General features: G+C 40.3%; 1 protein-coding gene across 3 annotated transcripts in view; it reads right to left on the reverse strand.

The window, feature by feature from the left end:
• lars2.L (leucyl-tRNA synthetase 2 L homeolog) overlaps positions 1-21,583 on the reverse strand; it is a 90,571-nt gene that overhangs the window by 61,977 nt on the left and 7,011 nt on the right. For all 3 annotated transcript variants that reach the window (NM_001092094.1, XM_018266444.2, XM_018266445.2), the window contains 2 exon segments: positions 11,719-11,810; positions 17,858-17,986. In NM_001092094.1, the coding sequence (NP_001085563.1) occupies positions 11,719-11,810; positions 17,858-17,986 (221 nt within the window).

Raw genomic sequence — 21,583 nt, forward strand, 5'->3', positions numbered from 1 at the left:
GAAGCACAGAGGCCAGAAAAAATATGCCATATAAATGCTGAAAATATTCAATTTTTTTGGTCGCAGCCACTGAAGCACAGAGGCCAGGAAAAATATGCCATATAAATGCTGAAAATATTCTGTTTTTTTTGGTCGCAGCCACTGAAGCACAGAGGCCAGAAAAAATATGCCATATAAATGCTGAAAATATTCTGTTTTTTTTGGTCGCAGCCACTGAAGCACAGAGGCCAGAAAAACTCAGGATTTACCTGGATTCAAATTAAACCAGTAGGGTTTGCACCCTAGTTTGTAACGGTGGTGGAGGGAGGAGGACGCTAAAGGACAGCTGTATGTGGAGTCATGAGGCGTGCAGAGAAGGACAGCTGCATGGGGAGTCATAATCAGAAACTCAGAACAAGTCCTCCGGCGTGCAGTAACCCTCCGAGATCCACCCCTCATTCATTTTAATAAAGGTCAGGTAATCCACACTTTTGTGACCTAGGCGAGTTCTCTTCTCAGTTACAATCCCTCCTGCTGCACTGAAGGTCCTTTCTGAGAGGACACTTGAGGCGGGGCAAGACAAGAGGTTCATGGCAAATTGTGACAGCTCTGGCCACAGATCAAGCCTGCGCACCCAGTAGTCCAGGGGTTCATCGCTCCTCAGAGTGTCGATATCTGCAGTTAATGCCAGGTAGTCCGCTACATGCCGGTCGAGGCGTTCTTTGAGGGTGGATCTCGAAGGGTTCTGCCGCTGCCTTGGGCTGAAAAACATTTGCATGTCTGACGTTACAGAGTGGCCAAAGTGCTTTGTCCTTGCAGGTGCGCTCGTGGCAGGATTACTGGCACCTCTGCCCCTGGAATGTTGATGAGTTCCTGAAGTGACATCACCCTTAAAAGCATTGTACAACATGTTTTGCAGGCTGGTTTGTAAATGCAGCATCCTTTCAGACTTGTGGTATGTTGGTAACATTTCTGCCACTTTATGCTTGTACCGAGGGTCTAGTAGAGTCGCGACCCAGTACAGGTCCTTCTCCTTAAGCCTCTTGATACGGGGGTCCTTCAACAGGCATGACAGCATGAAAGACCCCATTCTCACAAGGTTGGATGCAGAGGTATCCATCTCCGCTTCCTCGTTATCAAGGACTGCATCATCCACGGTCTCCTCCCCCCAGCCACGTACAAGACCAGGGGTCCCCAAAAGGTCACCACCAGCCCCCTGGGAAGCCTGCTCCTGTTGGTCCTCCTCCTCCTCCACAAAGCCACCTTCTTCCTCTGACTCCACTTCTGACACCTCTCCCTGCGTTGCAGCAGGTGCCTGGGTTCGTTCTGGTGATTCCGACCAGAAATCGTGCGCTTCCTGCTCCTCGTCACGCTGGTCTACAGCCTCATCTGTCACTCGTCGCACGGCACGCTCCAGGAAGAAAGCAAAGGGTATTAGGTCGCTGATGGTGCCTTCGGTGCGACTGACCATATTTGTAACCTCTTCAAAAGAGCGCATGAGCCTGCAGGCATCGCGCATAAGCACCCAGTAACGGGGGAAAAAAATCCCCAGCTCTGCAGATCCAGTCCTACCACCCAGTTCAAACAGGTATTCGTTGACGGCTCTTTGTTGTTGCAGCAGACGTTCCAACATGAGGAGCGTTGAATTCCAGCGAGTCTGGCTGTCGCAAATCAAACGCCTGACTGGCATGTTGTACCGCTGCTGAATGTCAGCAAGGCGTGCCATGGCTGTATAGGTCTGAAATGGGCCGACACCTTCCTGGACTGCCTGAGAACGTCCTGGAATCCTGGGTACTTTGAGACAAAACGTTGTACTATTAAATTCAGAACATGTGCCATGCAGGGCACATGTGTTAAATTGCCCAGTCTCAGTGCTGCCAACAGATTGCTTCCATTGTCACACACCATTTTCCGATCTTCAGTTGGTGTGGGGTCAGCCACCGATCGGCCTGTGACTGCAGAGATGACAGGAGTACAGATCCGGTATGGTTTTTGCTTTCCAGGCACGTCATCCCCAAGACAGCATGACAACGGCGTACCTGGCACGTCGAATAGCCTAGGGGGAGCTGGGGGTGCACAGGTGTGGAGGAGGAGGAGGACCCAGCAGCAGAGGACGAAGAAGAGGAAGAAGACGAGGTAGAGAGCGAAGGAGGAGTAGAGGTGGTGGCAGAACCGCGTGCAATCCGTGGCGGTGACACCAACTCCACTGTCGTTGTTGAGCCACACATTTCCTGCTTCCCAGCCATGACCAAGTTCACCCAGTGGGCAGTGTAGGTGACATACCTGCCCTGACCATGCTTGGAGGACCATGCGTCAGTAGTCATATGGACCATTGGCCCAACACTAAGTGACAGAGATGCGGTGACTTGGCTCTGCACATGGTGGTACAGGTGTGGTATTCCCTTTTTTGAAAAAAAATTGCGGCTGGGTACCTTCCACTGCGGTGTCCCAATTGCTACAAATTTGCGGAAGGCCTCAGAGTCCACCAGCTGGTATGGTAAAAGCTGGCGGGCTAAGAGTGCAGACAAGCCAGCTGTCAGACGCCGGGCAAGGGGGTGACTCGCAGACATTGGCTTCTTACGCTCAAACATGGCCCTCACAGAAACTTGGCTGGGGGCAGATGACTGGGAATGGGAACTGGTGGTCAAGGTGGAAGGCGGAGTGGAGGGTGGTTCAGACGGGTCAAGGACAGCAGAGGTAGAGCAGTAAGATGCTGGACCAGAAGGAGGGTGGCTTTTAGTTTGCCTGTTGCCTTTGAGGTGTTGCTCCCATAGTGCTTTGTGCTTGCCGTTCATGTGCCTTCGCATAGAAGTTATACCTATGTGGCTGTTGGGCTTCCCAAGACTCAGTTTCTGACTGCACTCATTGCAAATTACAACGCTTTTGTCAGAGGCACACACATTAAAAAATCCCACACTGCTGACCTTTTTGAGGCTGGCAATCTGGGGGTAAAAGTAGAAGTCGGCGGCGTTGGCGGCAATGGCGGGTGCGTTGGCCGGCTGACCACAGGTGCCGATACATGTTGTTGCCCTACTGTTCCCTGCGAGCTGTCCTCCCTGCTTCTTCTAAGTCTTATTCTCCTCCTGCCTCTCTGACTCTCCGTCTCTCCATCTGAACTATCCTCCTCTTGCTCTCTTCTACTGGGCACCCACAAAACATCAATCTCCTCATCATCATTCTCCTCAGATGCATCAATTTCTTCTAACAGCTCACAGAAGGAAGCAGCAGCGGGGACCTCCTCGTCATCACTCATTATGTCCATCTCTGTTGTGTTCTCTGCCAGAATTAAATCTGGTGTAACGTCCTCATCTCCTTCATCTTCTTCTGCCAATAATGGTTGCGCATCACTCAGTTCAAGAAACTCATGTGAAAATAACTCCTCTGACTCCAGTGAAGAAGGGGCGCCGGTGGTGGAGGAAGTGTTACGTGGGGTGCCCATAGCAGTGGAGGATGAGGATGTTGTGGTAAAGTTAGAAACGGTAGAGGATGGGGTGTGCTGTGTAAGCCAGTCAACTACCTCTTCAGCATTTTGGGAGTTCAGGGTCATTGCCTTTTTAAAACTGGGCAATTTCCTAGGGCCACAGGATAGCATAGCAGCACGGCCCCTAGTGCCTCTGCGTGGCGGCCTGCCTTTGCCTGGCATTATTTTTAAAACAAAAACAACAACAACTCAGGTGGTGTTTCTGGAGACGGTATTATTATTGATATTTAGACAGAATGTGAACAAGCTCACAGAGCTAGATGGGAGTGGTTTGAAAATGAAGAACACACTGGGCAAATAATGCCTACAAGGTCAACGTATACACTACAGCAGTGGTGGATACGGAATATATTATTGCTGCTTGAAAAACGTCACTCAGGTGGTGTTTCTGGAGACGGTATTATTATTGATATTTAGACAGAATGTAAAAAAGCTCACACAGCTAAGTGGCAGTGGTTTGAAAATGAAGAACACACTGGGCAAATAATTCCTACAAGGTCAACGTATACACTACAGCAGTGGTGGATACGGAATATATTATTGCTGCTTGAAAAACGTCACTCAGGTGGTGTTTCTGGAGACGGTATTATTATTGATATTTAGACAGAATGTGAACAAGCTCACACAGCTAAGTGGCAGTGGTTTGAAAATGAAGAACACACTGGGCAAATAATGCCTACAAGGTCAACGTATACACTACAGCAGTGGTGGATACGGAATATATTATTGCTGCTTGAAAAACGTCACTCAGGTGGTGTTTCTGGAGACGGTATTATTATTGATATTTAGACAGAATGTGAACAAGCTCACACAGCTAAGTGGCAGTGGTTTGAAAATGAAGAACACACTGGGCAAATAATGCCTACAAGGTCAACGTATACACTACAGCAGTGGTGGATACGGAATATATTATTGCTGCTTGAAAAACGTCACTCAGGTGGTGTTTCTGGAGACGGTATTATTATTGATATTTAGACAGAATGTGAACAAGCTCACACAGCTAAGTGGCAGTGGTTTGAAAATGAAGAACACACTGGGCAAATAATGCCTACAAGGTCAACGTATACACTACAGCAGTGGTGGATACGGAATATATTATTGCTGCTTGAAAAACGTCACTCAGGTGGTGTTTCTGGATACGGTATTATTATTGATATTTAGACAGAATGTGAAAAAGCTCACACAGCTAAGTGGCAGTGGTTTGAAAATGAAGAACACACTGGGCAAATAATGCCTACAAGGTCAACGTATACACTACAGCAGTGGTGGATACGGAATATATTATTGCTGCTTGAAAAAACGTCACTCAGGTGGTGTTTCTGGAGACGGTATTATTATTGATATTTAGACAGAATGTGAACAAGCTCACACAGCTAAGTGGCAGTGGTTTGAAAATGAAGAACACACTGGGCAAATAATGCCTACAAGGTCAACGTATACACTACAGCAGTGGTGGATACGGAATATATTATTGCTGCTTGAAAAACGTCACTCAGGTGGTGTTTCTGGAGATGGTATTATTATTGATATTAGACAGAATGTGAACAAGCTCACACAGCTAAGTGGCAGTGGTTTGAAAATGAAGAACACACTGGGCAAATAATGCCTACAAGGTCAACGTATACACTACAGCAGTGGTGGATACGGAATATATTATTGCTGCTTGAAAACGTCACTCAGGTGGTGTTTCTGGAGACGGTATTATTATTGATATTTAGACAGAATGTGAACAAGCTCACACAGCTAAGTGGCAGTGGTTTGAAAATGAAGAACACACTGGGCAAATAATGCCTACAAGGTCAACGTATACACTACAGCAGTGGTGGATACGGAATATATTATTGCTGCTTGAAAAACGTCACTCAGGTGGTGTTTCTGGAGACGGTATTATTATTGATATTTAGACAGAATGTGAACAAGCTCACACAGCTAAGTGGCAGTGGTTTGAAAATGAAGAACACACTGGGCAAATAATGCCTACAAGGTCAACGTATACACTACAGCAGTGGTGGATACGGAATATATTATTGCTGCTTGAAAAACGTCACTCAGGTGGTGTTTCTGGAGACGGTATTATTATTGATATTTAGACAGAATGTGAACAAGCTCACACAGCTAAGTGGCAGTGGTTTGAAAATGAAGAACACACTGGGCAAATAATGCCTACAAGGTCAACGTATACACTACAGCAGTGGTGGATACGGAATATATTATTGCTGCTTGAAAAACGTCACTTGGGTGGTGTTTCTAGAGACGGTATTATTATTGATATTTAGACAAAATGTGAACAAGCTCACACAGCTAGATGGGAGTTGTTTGAAAATGAAGAAGAAGAAGAACACACTGGGCAAACAAGGCCTACAAGGTCAACGTATACACTACTACAGCAGTGGATACGGAATATATTATTGCTGCCTGAAAAACGTCACTCGGGTGGTGTTTCTGGAGACGGTATTATTATTGATATTTAGACAGAATGTGAACAAGCTCACAGAGCTAGATGGGAGTGGTTTGAAAATGAAGAACACACTGGGCAAATAATGCCTACAAGGTCAACGTATACACTACAGCAGTGGTGGATACGGAATATATTATTGCTGCTTGAAAAACGTCACTCAGGTGGTGTTTCTGGAGACGGTATTATTATTGATATTTAGACAGAATGTGAACAAGCTCACACAGCTAAGTGGCAGTGGTTTGAAAATGAAGAACACACTGGGCAAATAATGCCTACAAGGTCAACGTATACACTACAGCAGTGGTGGATACGGAATATATTATTGCTGCTTGAAAAACGTCACTCAGGTGGTGTTTCTGGAGATGGTATTATTATTGATATTAGACAGAATGTGAACAAGCTCACACAGCTAAGTGGCAGTGGTTTGAAAATGAAGAACACACTGGGCAAATAATGCCTACAAGGTCAACGTATACACTACAGCAGTGGTGGATACGGAATATATTATTGCTGCTTGAAAAACGTCACTCAGGTGGTGTTTCTGGAGACGGTATTATTATTGATATTTAGACAGAATGTGAACAAGCTCACACAGCTAAGTGGCAGTGGTTTGAAAATGAAGAACACACTGGGCAAATAATGCCTACAAGGTCAACGTATACACTACAGCAGTGGTGGATACGGAATATATTATTGCTGCTTGAAAAACGTCACTCAGGTGGTGTTTCTGGAGACGGTATTATTATTGATATTTAGACAGAATGTGAACAAGCTCACACAGCTAAGTGGCAGTGGTTTGAAAATGAAGAACACACTGGGCAAATAATGCCTACAAGGTCAACGTATACACTACAGCAGTGGTGGATACGGAATATATTATTGCTGCTTGAAAAACGTCACTCAGGTGGTGTTTCTGGAGACGGTATTATTATTGATATTTAGACAGAATGTGAACAAGCTCACACAGCTAAGTGGCAGTGGTTTGAAAATGAAGAACACACTGGGCAAATAATGCCTACAAGGTCAACGTATACACTACAGCAGTGGTGGATACGGAATATATTATTGCTGCTTGAAAAACGTCACTCGGGTGGTGTTTCTAGAGACGGTATTATTATTGATATTTAGACAAAATGTGAACAAGCTCACACAGCTAGATGGGAGTTGTTTGAAAATGAAGAAGAAGAAGAACACACTGGGCAAACAAGGCCTACAAGGTCAACGTATACACTACTACAGCAGTGGATACGGAATATATTATTGCTGCCTGAAAAACGTCACTCGGGTGGTGTTTCTGGAGACGGTATTATTATTGATATTTAGACAGAATGTGAACAAGCTCACAGAGCTAGATGGGAGTGGTTTGAAAATGAAGAACACACTGGGCAAATAATGCCTACAAGGTCAACGTATACACTACAGCAGTGGTGGATACGGAATATATTATTGCTGCTTGAAAAACGTCACTCAGGTGGTGTTTCTGGAGACGGTATTATTATTGATATTTAGACAGAATGTGAACAAGCTCACACAGCTAGATGGCCACTGGGCAAATAATGCCTGCAAGTGCACTACTATTGGTGCACTACTATGAAGAACAGCAAACAGCACTGGACACCTTAAAGAACAGTAAGATAAGTAAAATAAAAAAAAAAATTATATGTATATTAAAAAAAAAAAATATTCTCGGGTTGGTGCTGCTGAACTACTAGGAGCAGCACAGTAGCACACCAGTCCCACTCCCCAACACTGCTAGACTAATAGCACTTGGCTGTTAAAGTAGCAAAGTAAAACAACAAAAAAGAAAATAAAAGCAGTCCTTACAAGGACTATTGGGTTATTACAGCAGTCAGCAGATGAGATCAGAAGAGATCAGTGCCCACAGCAGGCAGCTACATACAGAGCACTGCAGTAGAAGGTAGATTACTAGCCAGCAAAGCTACCCTAAAATGTCCCTCAAATCCCTGCAGACTTCTGTCCCTCCAATACAGAGCAGTATCAAGTAGATTACTAGCCAGCAAACTTACTATCAACTGTCCCTCAAATCAGTGAAATCACTAGCAGCTCTCTCCCTACACTAGCTCTTCCAAGCACACACAGGCAGAATGAAAAAACGCTGCAGGGCTTCAGTTTATATATGGAAGGGGAGTGGTCCAGGGGGTGTGGGGGTGGTCCAGGAGGGAGAGCTTCCTGATTGGCTGCCATGTATCTGCTGGTCTGGGGTGAGAGGTCAAAAAAAAGCGCCAGGTAAGGCGAACCCAAAATGGCGAACGTCGCGCGACGTTCGCGAACTTGCGGCGGACGCGAACAGCCGATGTTCGCCGGCGAACAGTCCGCGACATCCCTATTTATAATGTCTTCCATTATTCATCCTCTTCCCTTTTTTCTTGTGCTCTTAGTCATAAGTTTCTGTTTTCTTCTTCTGGTCTGCCCCCATCCTCCTCCTTTTTTTTTATATAATTTGTTGTTTTAAATGCTTCAGACCTGAGTTTTTATGAATAAGGGATCTTAGGATTGTTCTGCCACCATCACTATAGATTCACGCAGCTTAGTCAGGATCAAGAACAGGATAAAATAGTGCAGGTACTATTTTATTATTAGAGAAAAGAAGGAAATCATTTTTAAAAAATTGAATTATTTGAGATGGCCATCATATAATTCAGAGGATCTGAATATCAGGTTCCTGGGATAGGATCTCAAACCTGTAGGAGCAGAAGGGCATATTCTGCACCAGCATGTGGCATTAGCGTAGAACTGTTGTGATTAATCCAGTGCCATAAATAGCACTAGAAATATATGAAAATGTGCCTATACTCTCCTTATACTGCCTATACTCTTAATCATGTTTCTTATTCTTTTAGCATCAGTATAAAATCTCAGATGTTTCAAATTCACATCAGAGAAATATGATAGCTCAAATCTACGAAATATCTCTATCTGCTACTGATGATACATCACCAGATGAATGGTATTATACTGACAGCGTTCAAGGCAGGTAATCACACTTAGTAAATTGTTCATGTGAGTCACTGTCCATTGTTTCAGTTTCTCTGTATTTAGCTAAATCATTCTCTAAAAAGAAGACTTTTCAATCTAACCTTGATGGCAGAGAGTGGGTGAAAGACAAAATCATGTTTTTATCTGTACATTTCTCTCAGGACCAGTGTTTTGTTTGAAAGAAAGGGAAGAAACCTGGGTAGGGACAATGAGAGCCAGGACCAACGGGTTTTTTCCCCGGGGCCCGGCCAGCCCAGTCTGACCCTGCCTTTGTGATTTTATTCAATTTAAAGGAATAGTTCAGTGTGAAAAGAAAAACTGGATAAATGCATAGGCTGTGCAAAATAAAAAATGTTTCTAATATAGTTAGTTAGCCAAAAATGTAATGTATAAAGGCTGGAGTGAACAGATGTCTAATAAAACAGCCAGAATCCAACTTCCTGATTTTCAGCTCTATAACTCTGAGCTAGTCAGCGACTTGAAGGGGGGCCACATGGTACATTTCTGTTCAGTGAGTTTGTAATTGATCCTCAGCATTCAGCTCAGATTCAAAAGCAACAGACCCATGTGGCCCCCCCTCAAGTCTCTGATTGGTTACTGCCTGGTAACCAGGGTAACCAGTCAGTGTAAACCAAGAGAGCTGAAAAGCAGGAAGTAGTGCTCTGACTGACATAATATACATCAAATCACTCCAGCCTTTATACATTATGTTTTTGGCTAACTAACTATATTAGAAACATTTTTTATTTTGCACAGCCTGTCTATTTACACAGTTTTTATTTTTACACTGAACAATTCCTTTAATAACAGATCATAAAAATAGATCAGTGTTTGCTCTGTATCTAGAAATCCAAGTTATCAAATCAAATGTTTGTTTCTTAAGGTATCCCATCTATTTTTAGGTGCTATGCAAATGTTGAACTCTGCAAAGTCATAAAAAATATGAAAATAAATATTAAAGAAGTAGTAAACCCATTCTTTAATACTTATGCCACGCTCCTGGAGCTGATCACCAAACAGGATCAAGCAAACTGGAAACTGATTTGGTTTTTTTTGCTTTTGTGTGCATGCTTCTAAGCAGTGATTACCTACAGAGAGCCAAGGACAGGAAAAGAAGCAGCAACACCAACCCAACTTCACAGTTCTACATTTTCATTTTTAGTACGGAGGAGCAGGGCTGTTCTGGAGGTATTAGTTTGGTGCAGCTGGCGAGGGGGCATGTGCTAGGACTCTAGGATTATATAATGGGTTAACGTCTTCTCTTTCTTTCAAGTATATTCCTATAGAAGCATTATGTACTTACATACTTCACTAATAATAAATAGGAGCTCAATTTATTATATATTTTTTCTCTAAAAGACTTATTATTTTACCCAACCTCCAAGCTGTCACTCATGAAATCAAAACAGTACATACATACAGAGAGTAGAATTACTATTTCTTGAGAAAAGGCATTCCAAACTATTTGTGCATAATGTAATTATGAATGAATTCTGTTTTAGAAGACAAATTAGGGCATTGATAAAGGTACAGTTCACTGTAACAATTTGCTTAGCATACTGATGAATTTGCTTAAAATGATCTGCCCTGACAGGCTCAAATATCTGCAGAAGTAATAATTTACACAACACAGTCACTGAATAATAATACTAAATCATAGAGGCAACAACGATTTTCAGGTTCACCGTATCTGTAATAATTATAAAGAGAGAACAGCTATGCATATAAAAAAAGAACACTCAATAGAAATTATCTGACAATTCTAATATTAACAATGCAAAATGCTGCCTACCAGTTAGTTTCTCTGAACAATAAAATGGGCATGCCAAAGGGGTTTATAACTTTGGAGAACAATAAAAGGCATGCCGAAGGGGTTTATCACTTTGGAGACCATGTGATGTTGCAAATAATGTAAATACTTACCACCACCATGGATAAAAATACCTTTGTGGGAAGGAGCATTTCACTAGAATTGCATAATGATATATTTATTAGTCTGTTACAAAACATACTTCTCAGAAAATAGAAGCTTTATGCTGTTTTTCAATAGCCTGCTGGCTGCAGTCACAACTTTTTTGGGGTTTGCTGACGGTACTACATGTATGGGACCTGTTATGCAGAATGCTTGGGGCCAGGGGTTTTCCAAATAAGGGGTCTTTTGTATCTCCATACCTTGAGTCTACTAAATATTAATTAAACCCCAAGATTGTTTTGCCTCCAGTAAAGATTAATTATATCTTATTTGAGATCAAGTACAAGGTACTGTTTTATTACAGAGAAGAAGGAAATCATTTTTAAAAATGTGACTTATTGGATTAAAATGGAGTCTATGGGAGATGACCACGTCAATTCGGAGCTTTGAGGATAACGGATCCCATACCTGAACAAAGAATAGTACAGGTTTGGGATTTTGTTATCTGGAAGCTTGCTATTCAGAAAGCTCTTGAATTACAGAATGGCCATCTCCTATAGACTCCATTTTATCCAAATAATCCAGATGTTTTTCTCTGTAATAATAAAATAGTGCCTTGTACTAGATCCTAAGTAAGATATAATGAATTCTTATTGGAAGCAAAACCAGCCTATTGCGTTTATTTAATGTTTACATGATTTTCTAGTAGACTAAAGGTACAGACATCCTAATTATGGAAAGATGGAAACCCCAGGTCTCGTGCATTCTGGATATTTTTCATGAATGGCATGGTATCCAGTTTCCTTCCACACATCCAAAAACATACAGGAATGTTGACATGTTTCTGACAAAACTGGCCATAGACTATGTGAATGTTAATTAGTCTAATACCTCTCAGTCCATGTATCTGGTCTCAGTCCATGCTCAATAGCTGCATTCTCAGCAGGTAGCCCAAAAGCATCCCATCCCATCGGGTTAATGACCTAAATTACATAAATCAATAACATTTTATATAATCATTTGCACAACAGTATATTTCAAAAGACAGCTTGTTTCAAAATGTCCACATAATTATCAATTAACCACTTTCCACATTACTGGATTTTATACCTTCTACTTAAAGGAACAGTAACGTCAAAAAATAAAAGTGTTTTAAAGTAATGAAAATATAATGCAGTGTTGCCCTGCACTGGTAAAACTGCTGTGTTTGCTTAAGAAACACTACTATTGTTTATATAAATAAGCTGCTGTATAGCAATGGGGGCAGCCATTCAAAGGAGAAAAGGCTCAGGTTACACTGCAGATAGCAAATAAGCTCTGTCTGTCTAATGGTGTTATCTGTTATCTATTAGTTAACCTGTGCCATATAGCCGTTTTTCAATTTCCGCCATTGCTCCACAGCAGCTTGTTTATATGAACTATAGTTGTGTTTCTGAAGCAAACAGATCAGTTTTACCAGTACAGGGCAACACTACATGAAATTTTCATTACTCTAAAACACTTACATTTTTTGGTGTTACTGTTCCTTTAAAGACCTCTGGCATATCTTTGCTTACTCTATATAACCAGTAGACTAGACCAATATACACTAGACCAGTATAATATTGCAGTGTACCCAAATTAAATCACGGTATAATTTTACAACACAAAATCTCTCCACTCACCACCATGCTATATATTATATCTGTTTATAATACACAAAAGACATGAATATCTTGTAAATGATATCCTTATAAACGGTGAGTAGTGATGTCATCAGTTATAAACGGTGAGTAGTGATGTCATTTCTGTTACATGACTCACTAAAATGTGTGTATTATAATAAATAAAGTACCCCCAGTTGTAAAATATGAGGATATTAGAAGTTACCTCGGAGTTCCATGACCTGTATAAAAACACTCGTCTTCGTCCTCGTGTTTTTATATGGTCATGAAACTCCTCGGTAACTTATAATATCCTTATATTTTACAAAAGGGGGTACTTTATTCAATATATATATATATATATATCACACACACTGCAAACCATAGGTCCCAGATCCTATATCAACAAGTACTAATATTTCAGCCAACAACCCGGCATCCAAATATTGTTCAGATGACAGAAACGTTACGTACTGATTCAGGTGCCAAGGTATTATTACCCCTAAAAGTTAATGGCACATCATATTAAACAATTACACATGTATGTATTTGCAATAGGTTTTAATTATTATTTTTTGTGGTTTTTGAATTATCTTTTTGTTCAGCAGCTCTTCTTTGTGGAATTTCAACAGCTATCTGGTTGCTAGGCTTCGGTTTACCCTAGCACCCAGGCAGTGGTTTAAACGTAAGACTGGAAGATGAATAGGAGAGTGTTTAAATGGACAGAATAGTAATAAACAGTAACAAAATAGTAACCTCACAGAGAAATCGTTTTTTGGCTGATGGGGTCACAGGCCCCCATCTGACAGCTGGAAAGAGGTAGAAGAAGAAGAAGAAAAATAATTCAAAAACTATTTTTAAAAAAAACGAAACATGAAGACCAGTTGAAAAGGTGCTACATTTTGGCCATTCTATAACATACCAAAAATTAACTTAAAAGATGAACATCCCTTTAAGCATAGGAAAAACATATATAAAGTCACATGGAAGGCAATGCTTAAATTCCAAGCAAAATTTGATATTCAAATACAATCAAGTTTTTGAAGGGAATTAAATCACTATGATTTAAGAGGGGCCAACTCAAAGTCCCAGCCTAAAGACAAATGAAACGATACTGGGGAATATATGTATAAATAAACTCCTTTCCAACACAAGTTTCTATCTTATACTTTTATTCTCTGTTCTTCAAGTTTATTCTTATTTCTTTATTTTAATATCCTTTATTATTATGTATAGCATTAACATTTACATAATACTTTACAGACTTAATTTATCATTAAAGTGGACCTGTCACCAAGACATAAAAAGCTATAAATTAAAAGTCCTTTTCACATTAACATGAAATCCAAATTCTTGTTTTTATTAAAATGCTCATAGCTGTTGTAAACTCGTTTAAAAATCTCAGCTGTCAATCAAATATTTCCAGCCCCTCCTCTATGCCTAGGCATAGAGGCAGGGCAGACAATTACTTACACTTTCCATTCAGCACCTCCTAGATGTCACTGCTCTCCCCACATTGCCCCAGTTCTCTTAACAATTTAATTGGGTAGCCAGTGCATGGGGACGGACATCGTGTCCCCTATTCTGGTGCACAAACAAGATTCTGAGATAATGCAAGCTTGTGTCCATAAAATGGCTCCTGCCTGCTTGCTATAATTATGAGTTCCCAGACTGATGGAAGCACACACTAATGTGATAAAATAAGATTTGGAATAATTTTTTTGATTGACGGGTCCCCTTTAATATCAGGCCCTGTCCTCTTACAATATAAAGAGCTATCCATTGGGATCTATATTCTAATTTAATATCAACTAAACTCCATGTTGCTGTGAACTGAGCGGGAACTAGGAAACAATTATGCCATAGTTAAATCCATACTAGGGAAATTTCACGAGTTTATTTTTTTTTAATCTAAAGACAACATGAAACATGACAATGTTTAATAAATTACAGTGGAATATTTGAGAAGTATTTATTCTTGTCTTGTCTGTCAGTCCATTTAGTCACTGCAAAGCATAATTTAATGTAGCTATTTTCATTTCTGCCTCTTGTTTTGCAAAGTCCCACTTTGCCAAAGCGGCTTTAGAAGCTCCAGTAAAGTCTCTGAGCTTCTTAATCCCCATCAAATATTATTGGGATTAAACTACAAAAAGATCATTTTCTGACCAATTCAAATTATTTTTGTTGAAATATCTATGTATTTCTATTTGTTCAAAACAGGCAAAGATGCTTCAGAACTCTGAATAATAAGTATGGTCCTTAAATCCACATATCACGGAAATCTCAGTTTGTTCCCTATAACCTGATGATACATGTAGTTCGGTGCTGTGTCTGGGAAAATACAAGAAAGAAGGGACATATCTCCCAGAATGCTCTATAAAACCCAGAATATGAAATAAAAAAACAGAGGCTGTGTGTAAAAAATCAACCAGCACAGGGGCTGTTAGTGATGAGCTCTCTGTCAAGGGAGGTAGCAAGTTCAGCAATCTGTTTGCTAGGGTCCAAATTAACCTAGCAACCATGCATTCATATAAATAAGGGACTACAATATGACTAGGGGTGGGCCTGAATAGAAAGATGAGTAAGAGTATTAAAGAAAGCGATAACAATAAATATGTACCCTTACATAGCATTTGGGTCAGTAACGCACATCGGAGTCATATAAAAAGTCAGAAGAAGGCGGCAAAGAATTCAAAGAAAGAAAAAATGAAGGCCAACTGAAAAGTTGCTTAGAATTAGCCATTCTATTTGAATTGCATAAAAACAAATAAATATATCTGTATGCCTAAAATTCTCAAATTTAACAATATCTTAAATTTGTGCTGTAATTAGCTGATATAACTGGAAAAAACACATTTTTGTATTTAGGTGGGATCAGATCATTAAGGAAATAATAGCCCCATCGAGAATAATTTGTTCCGATAATGTGTAAATGAATCAGGGTCTGTTTAATAAGTTTAATGACGTTTTCACTTTTGCAAAACCTCAGGGGGAAATGCGTTAATTATTTGTAAATTTGCTTTTCAATAACACAAATTGTCCAATAAGGAAAATTCTGTCCACATTAAAGTTTTTTTTGTCAATCATAAGGGGTAGTATATGTAATGGTTTGCCCTTGTGGTCTTTTCTATAACAGGAATAAACTCCATACATTGACCAGCAGAATAAGGCAACATAAGGACATATCAAAAGGATTAAGATGTTGAGGAAGAAAGGGGGAAAAATGTGTCAAACAGGAACAGAGATTATATGTTTTCATACTGTTCCCCTGTTTAGGATTGAATGATGTAGCTGAACTAGCCACTTTCTTGGGATCAGTGTATATATACTTTAGGGTAGTTCGGCTGCATATTTTGATGTGAACTGAATATGTGGATGAGCTAGCTCTTTTCCTGGGATGAGGGACAAGAGTTGTGTGGGTTAGACGGTTTAGAGTTAACCTTGTTCCATTATGTTATGTTGTGAATTTTTATATGTTGTTCATACTGCCGGAGGAGGTTTGCACAGGTGAAACTGTGGCAAAAAATAATTTTGTTTTGTGCAGCAATCTTCATTACCTAAATACTGTATGCTGCAGCAAACTTTTATTGTGGAGCACATGCTGAAACCCTGACGGGTTGCCATCTTGGATTGGAGAGTCTAAAACACAAAACATTTAGAGGAAACATTGAGTGGCAAATTGGGGGAGTATATACCTACAGAGGACCTATGGCCTAAGCACAGTGGAGGGGGATCTTTGGCATTTCCTTTATTTGCTCATTTGAAATTAACCATATAAAAACAGGTAACAATACATTAAAAAATCCACCTATTTGGTGAAAAACAATGTATAGCTGTCCAAACCTCATTTAGTCAATGATCAGGATTCAGGCTGCAAGAGCATACAGAAAACGCATATTTAAAGAGATACTAACATCAGAAAATAACCTTTTTTATTATCTACCATAATATTGTATTTGAATGCTATATATAATTTTGCCATAAAAGTATTCACCTGATGCTTTTACATTACCTTTCTTACTACCCTGTTCCTCTATGAGGGGGCTGCCATATTTGTGCAGCAGTAGTCCGTTAGCATTAGAAACTCTAACTGACAGGTTAAGAATGGACAGTCAGGTTGGCAAACAGTCAGGTTTTGGAACTTCAAGTGAAAATTACTTAAAAAAGCAGAACTATCAGCAAAAAACGATCAACATGACCTATAGGTAACCTTTAATGTAGATTAATATTTTGAAAAGAAAATTTTTAGTGTCAGTATCAGTTTAAGTGAAAATAGTACAAAGACAACATATCAAATGCTGAAACTGATAAACTATACTGTTTTAGAAAAAATATATGCTAGCTTTGAACTTGATGCCAGCAACATGTTTAAAAAAATGACCGAGGCATGTTTCCCACTGTGTTGCATCACCTCTTCTTTTAACAACACTCTATAACCATTTGGGAACAAAGGAGACCAACGGCTACAGTTTTGAAAGTGATATGCTCGCCTATTCTGAAACAGAATTTCAGCTGCTCAACAGTTTGGGGTCTTCTTTTCTATATTTTTCATTTCATAATGTGCCAAATGTTTTCAATGAGTGACAGGTCGGGCCTTCCATAAAAATAAATTTTGTCTATGGTTGTATATGTTTCTCTAAAACCTAAAAATATCATGCAACCCCATACTATCACGTATGAATTTTTCCCCTTTAGCGCCTAGTATGCAGCATCCACGATGACTTCACAGACAATGGTTTTCGGAAATATAACAATTACAAAATTGTGTCTGTTTTTAATGAAGTACTGCATTTTAGCCATGTCCCTTGGGTACAGAGATTTTTCCAGTCTCTAAATCTTTTTATGATATGTAGTGTAGAGGATGAAATCCCCAACTTCTTCGCAATTTTGTGTTGAGGAAATGTATTGTTAAGCTGTTGCAATATTTGACTACACCGTGTCAGAGTGGTGTATCCCCTCCCAATCTTTACTTCTAAGTGACCCAGCCTTTCTTAGATGCCCTTTTAAGCATTACATTACCTTTCAAGTCTTTTGTTGCCCCTTTCCCAACTGTTTTGAAACATGCTGATGGCATCAAATTCAACATGAGCATTTATTTTTAAGAAACAATAATGCTTCTCAGTACCAGCATTTGATATGATGCCTTTGTACTATTTGCAATTAAAAATAGGGTTTAAATGAATTGCAAATGATCACATTCTCTTTTTATTTAAATTTTACATAGTGTCAACTCTTGAAAACAGGGTTGTACTTTTCAAATTTAAAAAAGCTATATTTTCAGAATAGTGAAAAAGGAATCATTCATCTAAGAATTTTTTTTTGGTAGTAGATACAGCACCACAAGAACTTTATTTTTTATTGCGCTCAGTGATTTTCAGTAAGCTTACCTGCATACCTCTCATCTTCTGAAATCTGGCTATCGTATCACTTATTGTGTAGACCCGAACGTGACCCATATGGAGCTTTCCAGAGGGGTACGGAAACATAGACAGAACATAAAACTTCGACTTTGACTTCTACAAAGCAAAAAAAAAAACATAAAAATATTTTGTTCATCTGACATTACTAAATGTTTTTTAATGTTCTATTTCTCCATAATACACTTAGAGCAAAATTAGAGCAATCTGACTTTCTGACAATTATGTGCTAAGAAAATGACTTTCACATTTCCTGGCCTTAATTATTTTATTCCGATAACAGAAATTACTGCTCTGTAATGAGGGGAAATGACAATGAATTAAATGTTTTGCCTACTTTAGGTGTTCAGCAGAGAACAAGTTCATTCAAGGATTTTGTTATAGACTACTGCTTAACTAACGTGCTGGTAACGAGAAACCTCTGCTTATTTAGTTTGACTGAGCTGAGATTACAAAGGTTACCTACATTTGTTATCAGTTTCATATCAGACCTAGTATACACTTATGAGTAATTATTTTAGGATTATTTTCAGTGATTATTTATAACTGCTGTGCACGCTATCTAATTTCTTATGCCTGGGTTACATTTACAGTCTAACCAGCATGCTACCTTAGTGTCTTTGAACATGTAAAAGCAGACAAGGCTTTTAATTAATTTCTATAACAGTTCAGTTTTTCCACTTTAATACCCGATAGGTTTAATGTTTCAGAGAAATGGAATCAATACCTGACATCCATACAGCCTATATCTTCAGTGGCAATGCTGAATGGAACACCTCATGGCACACCCTTTAAAGGATAACTAAAGCCTAAAAATAGATATAGCTAAAAATGGCATGTTTAATATACAGAACTTATTGCGCTAACCTAAAGTTTCAGCTTGTCATTAGCAGCAATGATCCAGGACTTCAAACTTGTCACAGGGGGTCACCATCTTGGAAAGCATCTGTGAAACTCACATGCTCAGTGGGCTCAGAGCAGCTGCAGAGAAGCTAATCTTAGGGGTCGTCACAAATTATCAAGCAGAAAATGAGGTTGGCCTGTAATATAAGCTGATGCTACAAGGCTGATTATTACATTCTGATGCTAATTGCACTGGTTTCTGTGCTGCCATGTAGTCATTATCTGTATTAATTACTAATCAGCCTTATATTATGACATTTCTATCTATGTGTACTGTATATTGTGAGTCGATCCCTAAGCTCAGTAAGTGACAGCAGCACAGAGCATGTGCAGTGAATGAGCAGAAAAGAAGATGGGGAGCTACTGGTGCATCTTTGCAAACACACATCTTTACTGCTAAAGGGCTGTGGTTGCCTTGGGCTGGTACAGAAGCACAAAACATAATGTACAACATTTCTAGCTACTTCTTTAGTTAAGCTTTAGTTCTCCTTTAATATTTCCCATAGTCTCTCCTACTTCAAATTAGGAAACATTTTACAGGTATGGGATCCGTTATCCAGAAAGCTATGAATTACAGAAAGGCCATCTTCCTTAGACTCCATTTTATCCAAATAATATAGATGATTTCCGTAAAGGACCAGTAACATCAAAAAAATTTTTTAAAAAAAATTCATTAGAATACAACAAAAAAAACACCAAGACAAATTAAAATTTCAAAATTGCAAAGCCTTTATTAAGAAATAACTTAACGAAACTCCACTTCCTGTCCTCTTCAGAAATGGCGATATGGCGACCATCCATAGTGCGGTGCTGGATTTGTCCTCCCTGGCTAGCTCCCATAGTCTGACAGCAGGAAGACGGTGCTGGAAAGCGGACGGCTGGATGAAGAGCTGAAGTGCCCGGTGGGTTCCCGGAACATTCTTCTGCAGAGCAGCGCGCCTCTGGGGAGATCTTGCGGGGACTCAGCCTCCTACTAACCCGGCCCTGCAGCAGCAGGCGATTCTTAGCGAGAGTGCCCCAGGCGGGTGGCAGGGCACACAGACATCGCTGATTGTCTCTTCATCCCCTCTGGGCGCATCTATCAGCGCAGGAGAGTTACATACCTCGGATGCTTAGCGAGAGTGCCCCAGGCGGGGAGCCCCTGGGTGCTTCACATGCAGGCGGCAGTTGTGGCAGTGACCGGGAGCTGAAGCCGGAGTGATGGAGGCGAAAGGAGGGGACAGGGGAGTGCTGATAAACCTGAGGAGAAGGAGGGGAGCCCCGGTGATGAGGGATTTGAGTGTAATCAAAAGGGGGAATCGATACAATCCCAGCAGCCTCTCTCCATAGCGGGACTAAGGAGGCTTCCGAGCAGCGGCGCGATGCAGATTACTATCCGTGCCTGAGAATGGCCGAGTGCTGCTGCTGCCTGTGAAAAAAGTGTGCAGCTGTCGGTGTGCGCTCACTCTTGCGCCGCACACCGCTTCTTGTATCTGAGCGATGTAACTCTCCTGCGCTGATAGATGCGCCCCAGAGGGGATGAAGAGACAATCAGCGATGTCTGTGTGCCCTGCCACCCGCCTGGGGCACTCTCGCTAAGAATCGCCTGCTGCTGAAGGGCCGGGTTAGTAGGAGGCTGAGTCCCCGCAAGATCTCCCCAGAGGCGCGCTGCTCTGCACAAGGATGTTCCGGGAACACACCGGGCACTTCAGCTCTTCATCCAGCCGTCCGCTTTCCAGCACCGTCTTCCTGCTGTCAGACTATGGGAGCTAGCCAAGGAGGACAAATCCAGCACCGCACTATGGATGGTCGCCATATCGCCGTTTCTGAAGAGGACAGGAAGTGGAGTTTCGGTAAGTTATTTCTTAATAAAGGCTTTGCAATTTTGAAATTTTAATTTGTCTTGGTATTTTTTTGGTTGTATTCTAACAATTTTTTTTTAAAAAAAATTTGATGTTATTGGTCCTTTAATAGAACAGTACCTTGTACTTGATCCAAACTAAGATATAATTAATCCTTATTGGAAGCAAAACCAGCCTATTGGGTTTATTTAATGTTTACATGATTTTTTAGTAGACTTAAGGTATGAAGATCCAAATTACAGAAAGATCCATTATCTGGAAAACCACAGGTCCCGAGCATTCTGGATAATATGTCCCATACCTGTAGTACTTATATAATGTTGGCGTGGCTATACCCATGAAAATTACTGTAACTTAAATGATTTACAACACACTAATATACTGAAAGTGCATGTTAAAATGTAACCTGTTTATACCCTTTTATATTTGTAAATTATCATTAAACATATAAAGGGGCAGTTCACCTTAGAATTGACTTTTAATATTTACATTTACCTATTGATAAATCTTAGGTATAGGCAGCATTAATAGTTAAAACTTTTAGCAGGTATAAATTTTATAATGACTTGCCAAAATATGGCACCCTAATCCAATGTATGCAATGCAAAAGGGGGCAACAGTGGACATGTTTTCAAAAAAATGTTGCATGATGGTTCAGAACACTGGTACAGGTGGGATTTATTTTGTGTCATCTGTAATTTGCCCTGAAAGATGTTTTTTTTACCAGAGCCCACAATATACTGTTACTACCAACAGGCTTTACTGTCATTATGGCTTTGTTATAGGTATGAGCAGCCATAAGCAGTGCTCTGAACTTTCTTTCAGTTTCACTAGCTGAGTAAATAGTGTTTTTTTTGGCCAGAAATGCTTTTACATGGTTCCCTTTTAATTCTTTTGTACCATAAAATAACCCCTGATATTACTGACCGCTAACTACAGTTAAGCATGGCGT

The sequence above is a fragment of the Xenopus laevis genome, chromosome 6L (assembly GCF_017654675.1).
Source record: "Xenopus laevis strain J_2021 chromosome 6L, Xenopus_laevis_v10.1, whole genome shotgun sequence".
In the NCBI taxonomy this organism is placed as follows: domain Eukaryota; kingdom Metazoa; phylum Chordata; class Amphibia; order Anura; family Pipidae; genus Xenopus; species Xenopus laevis.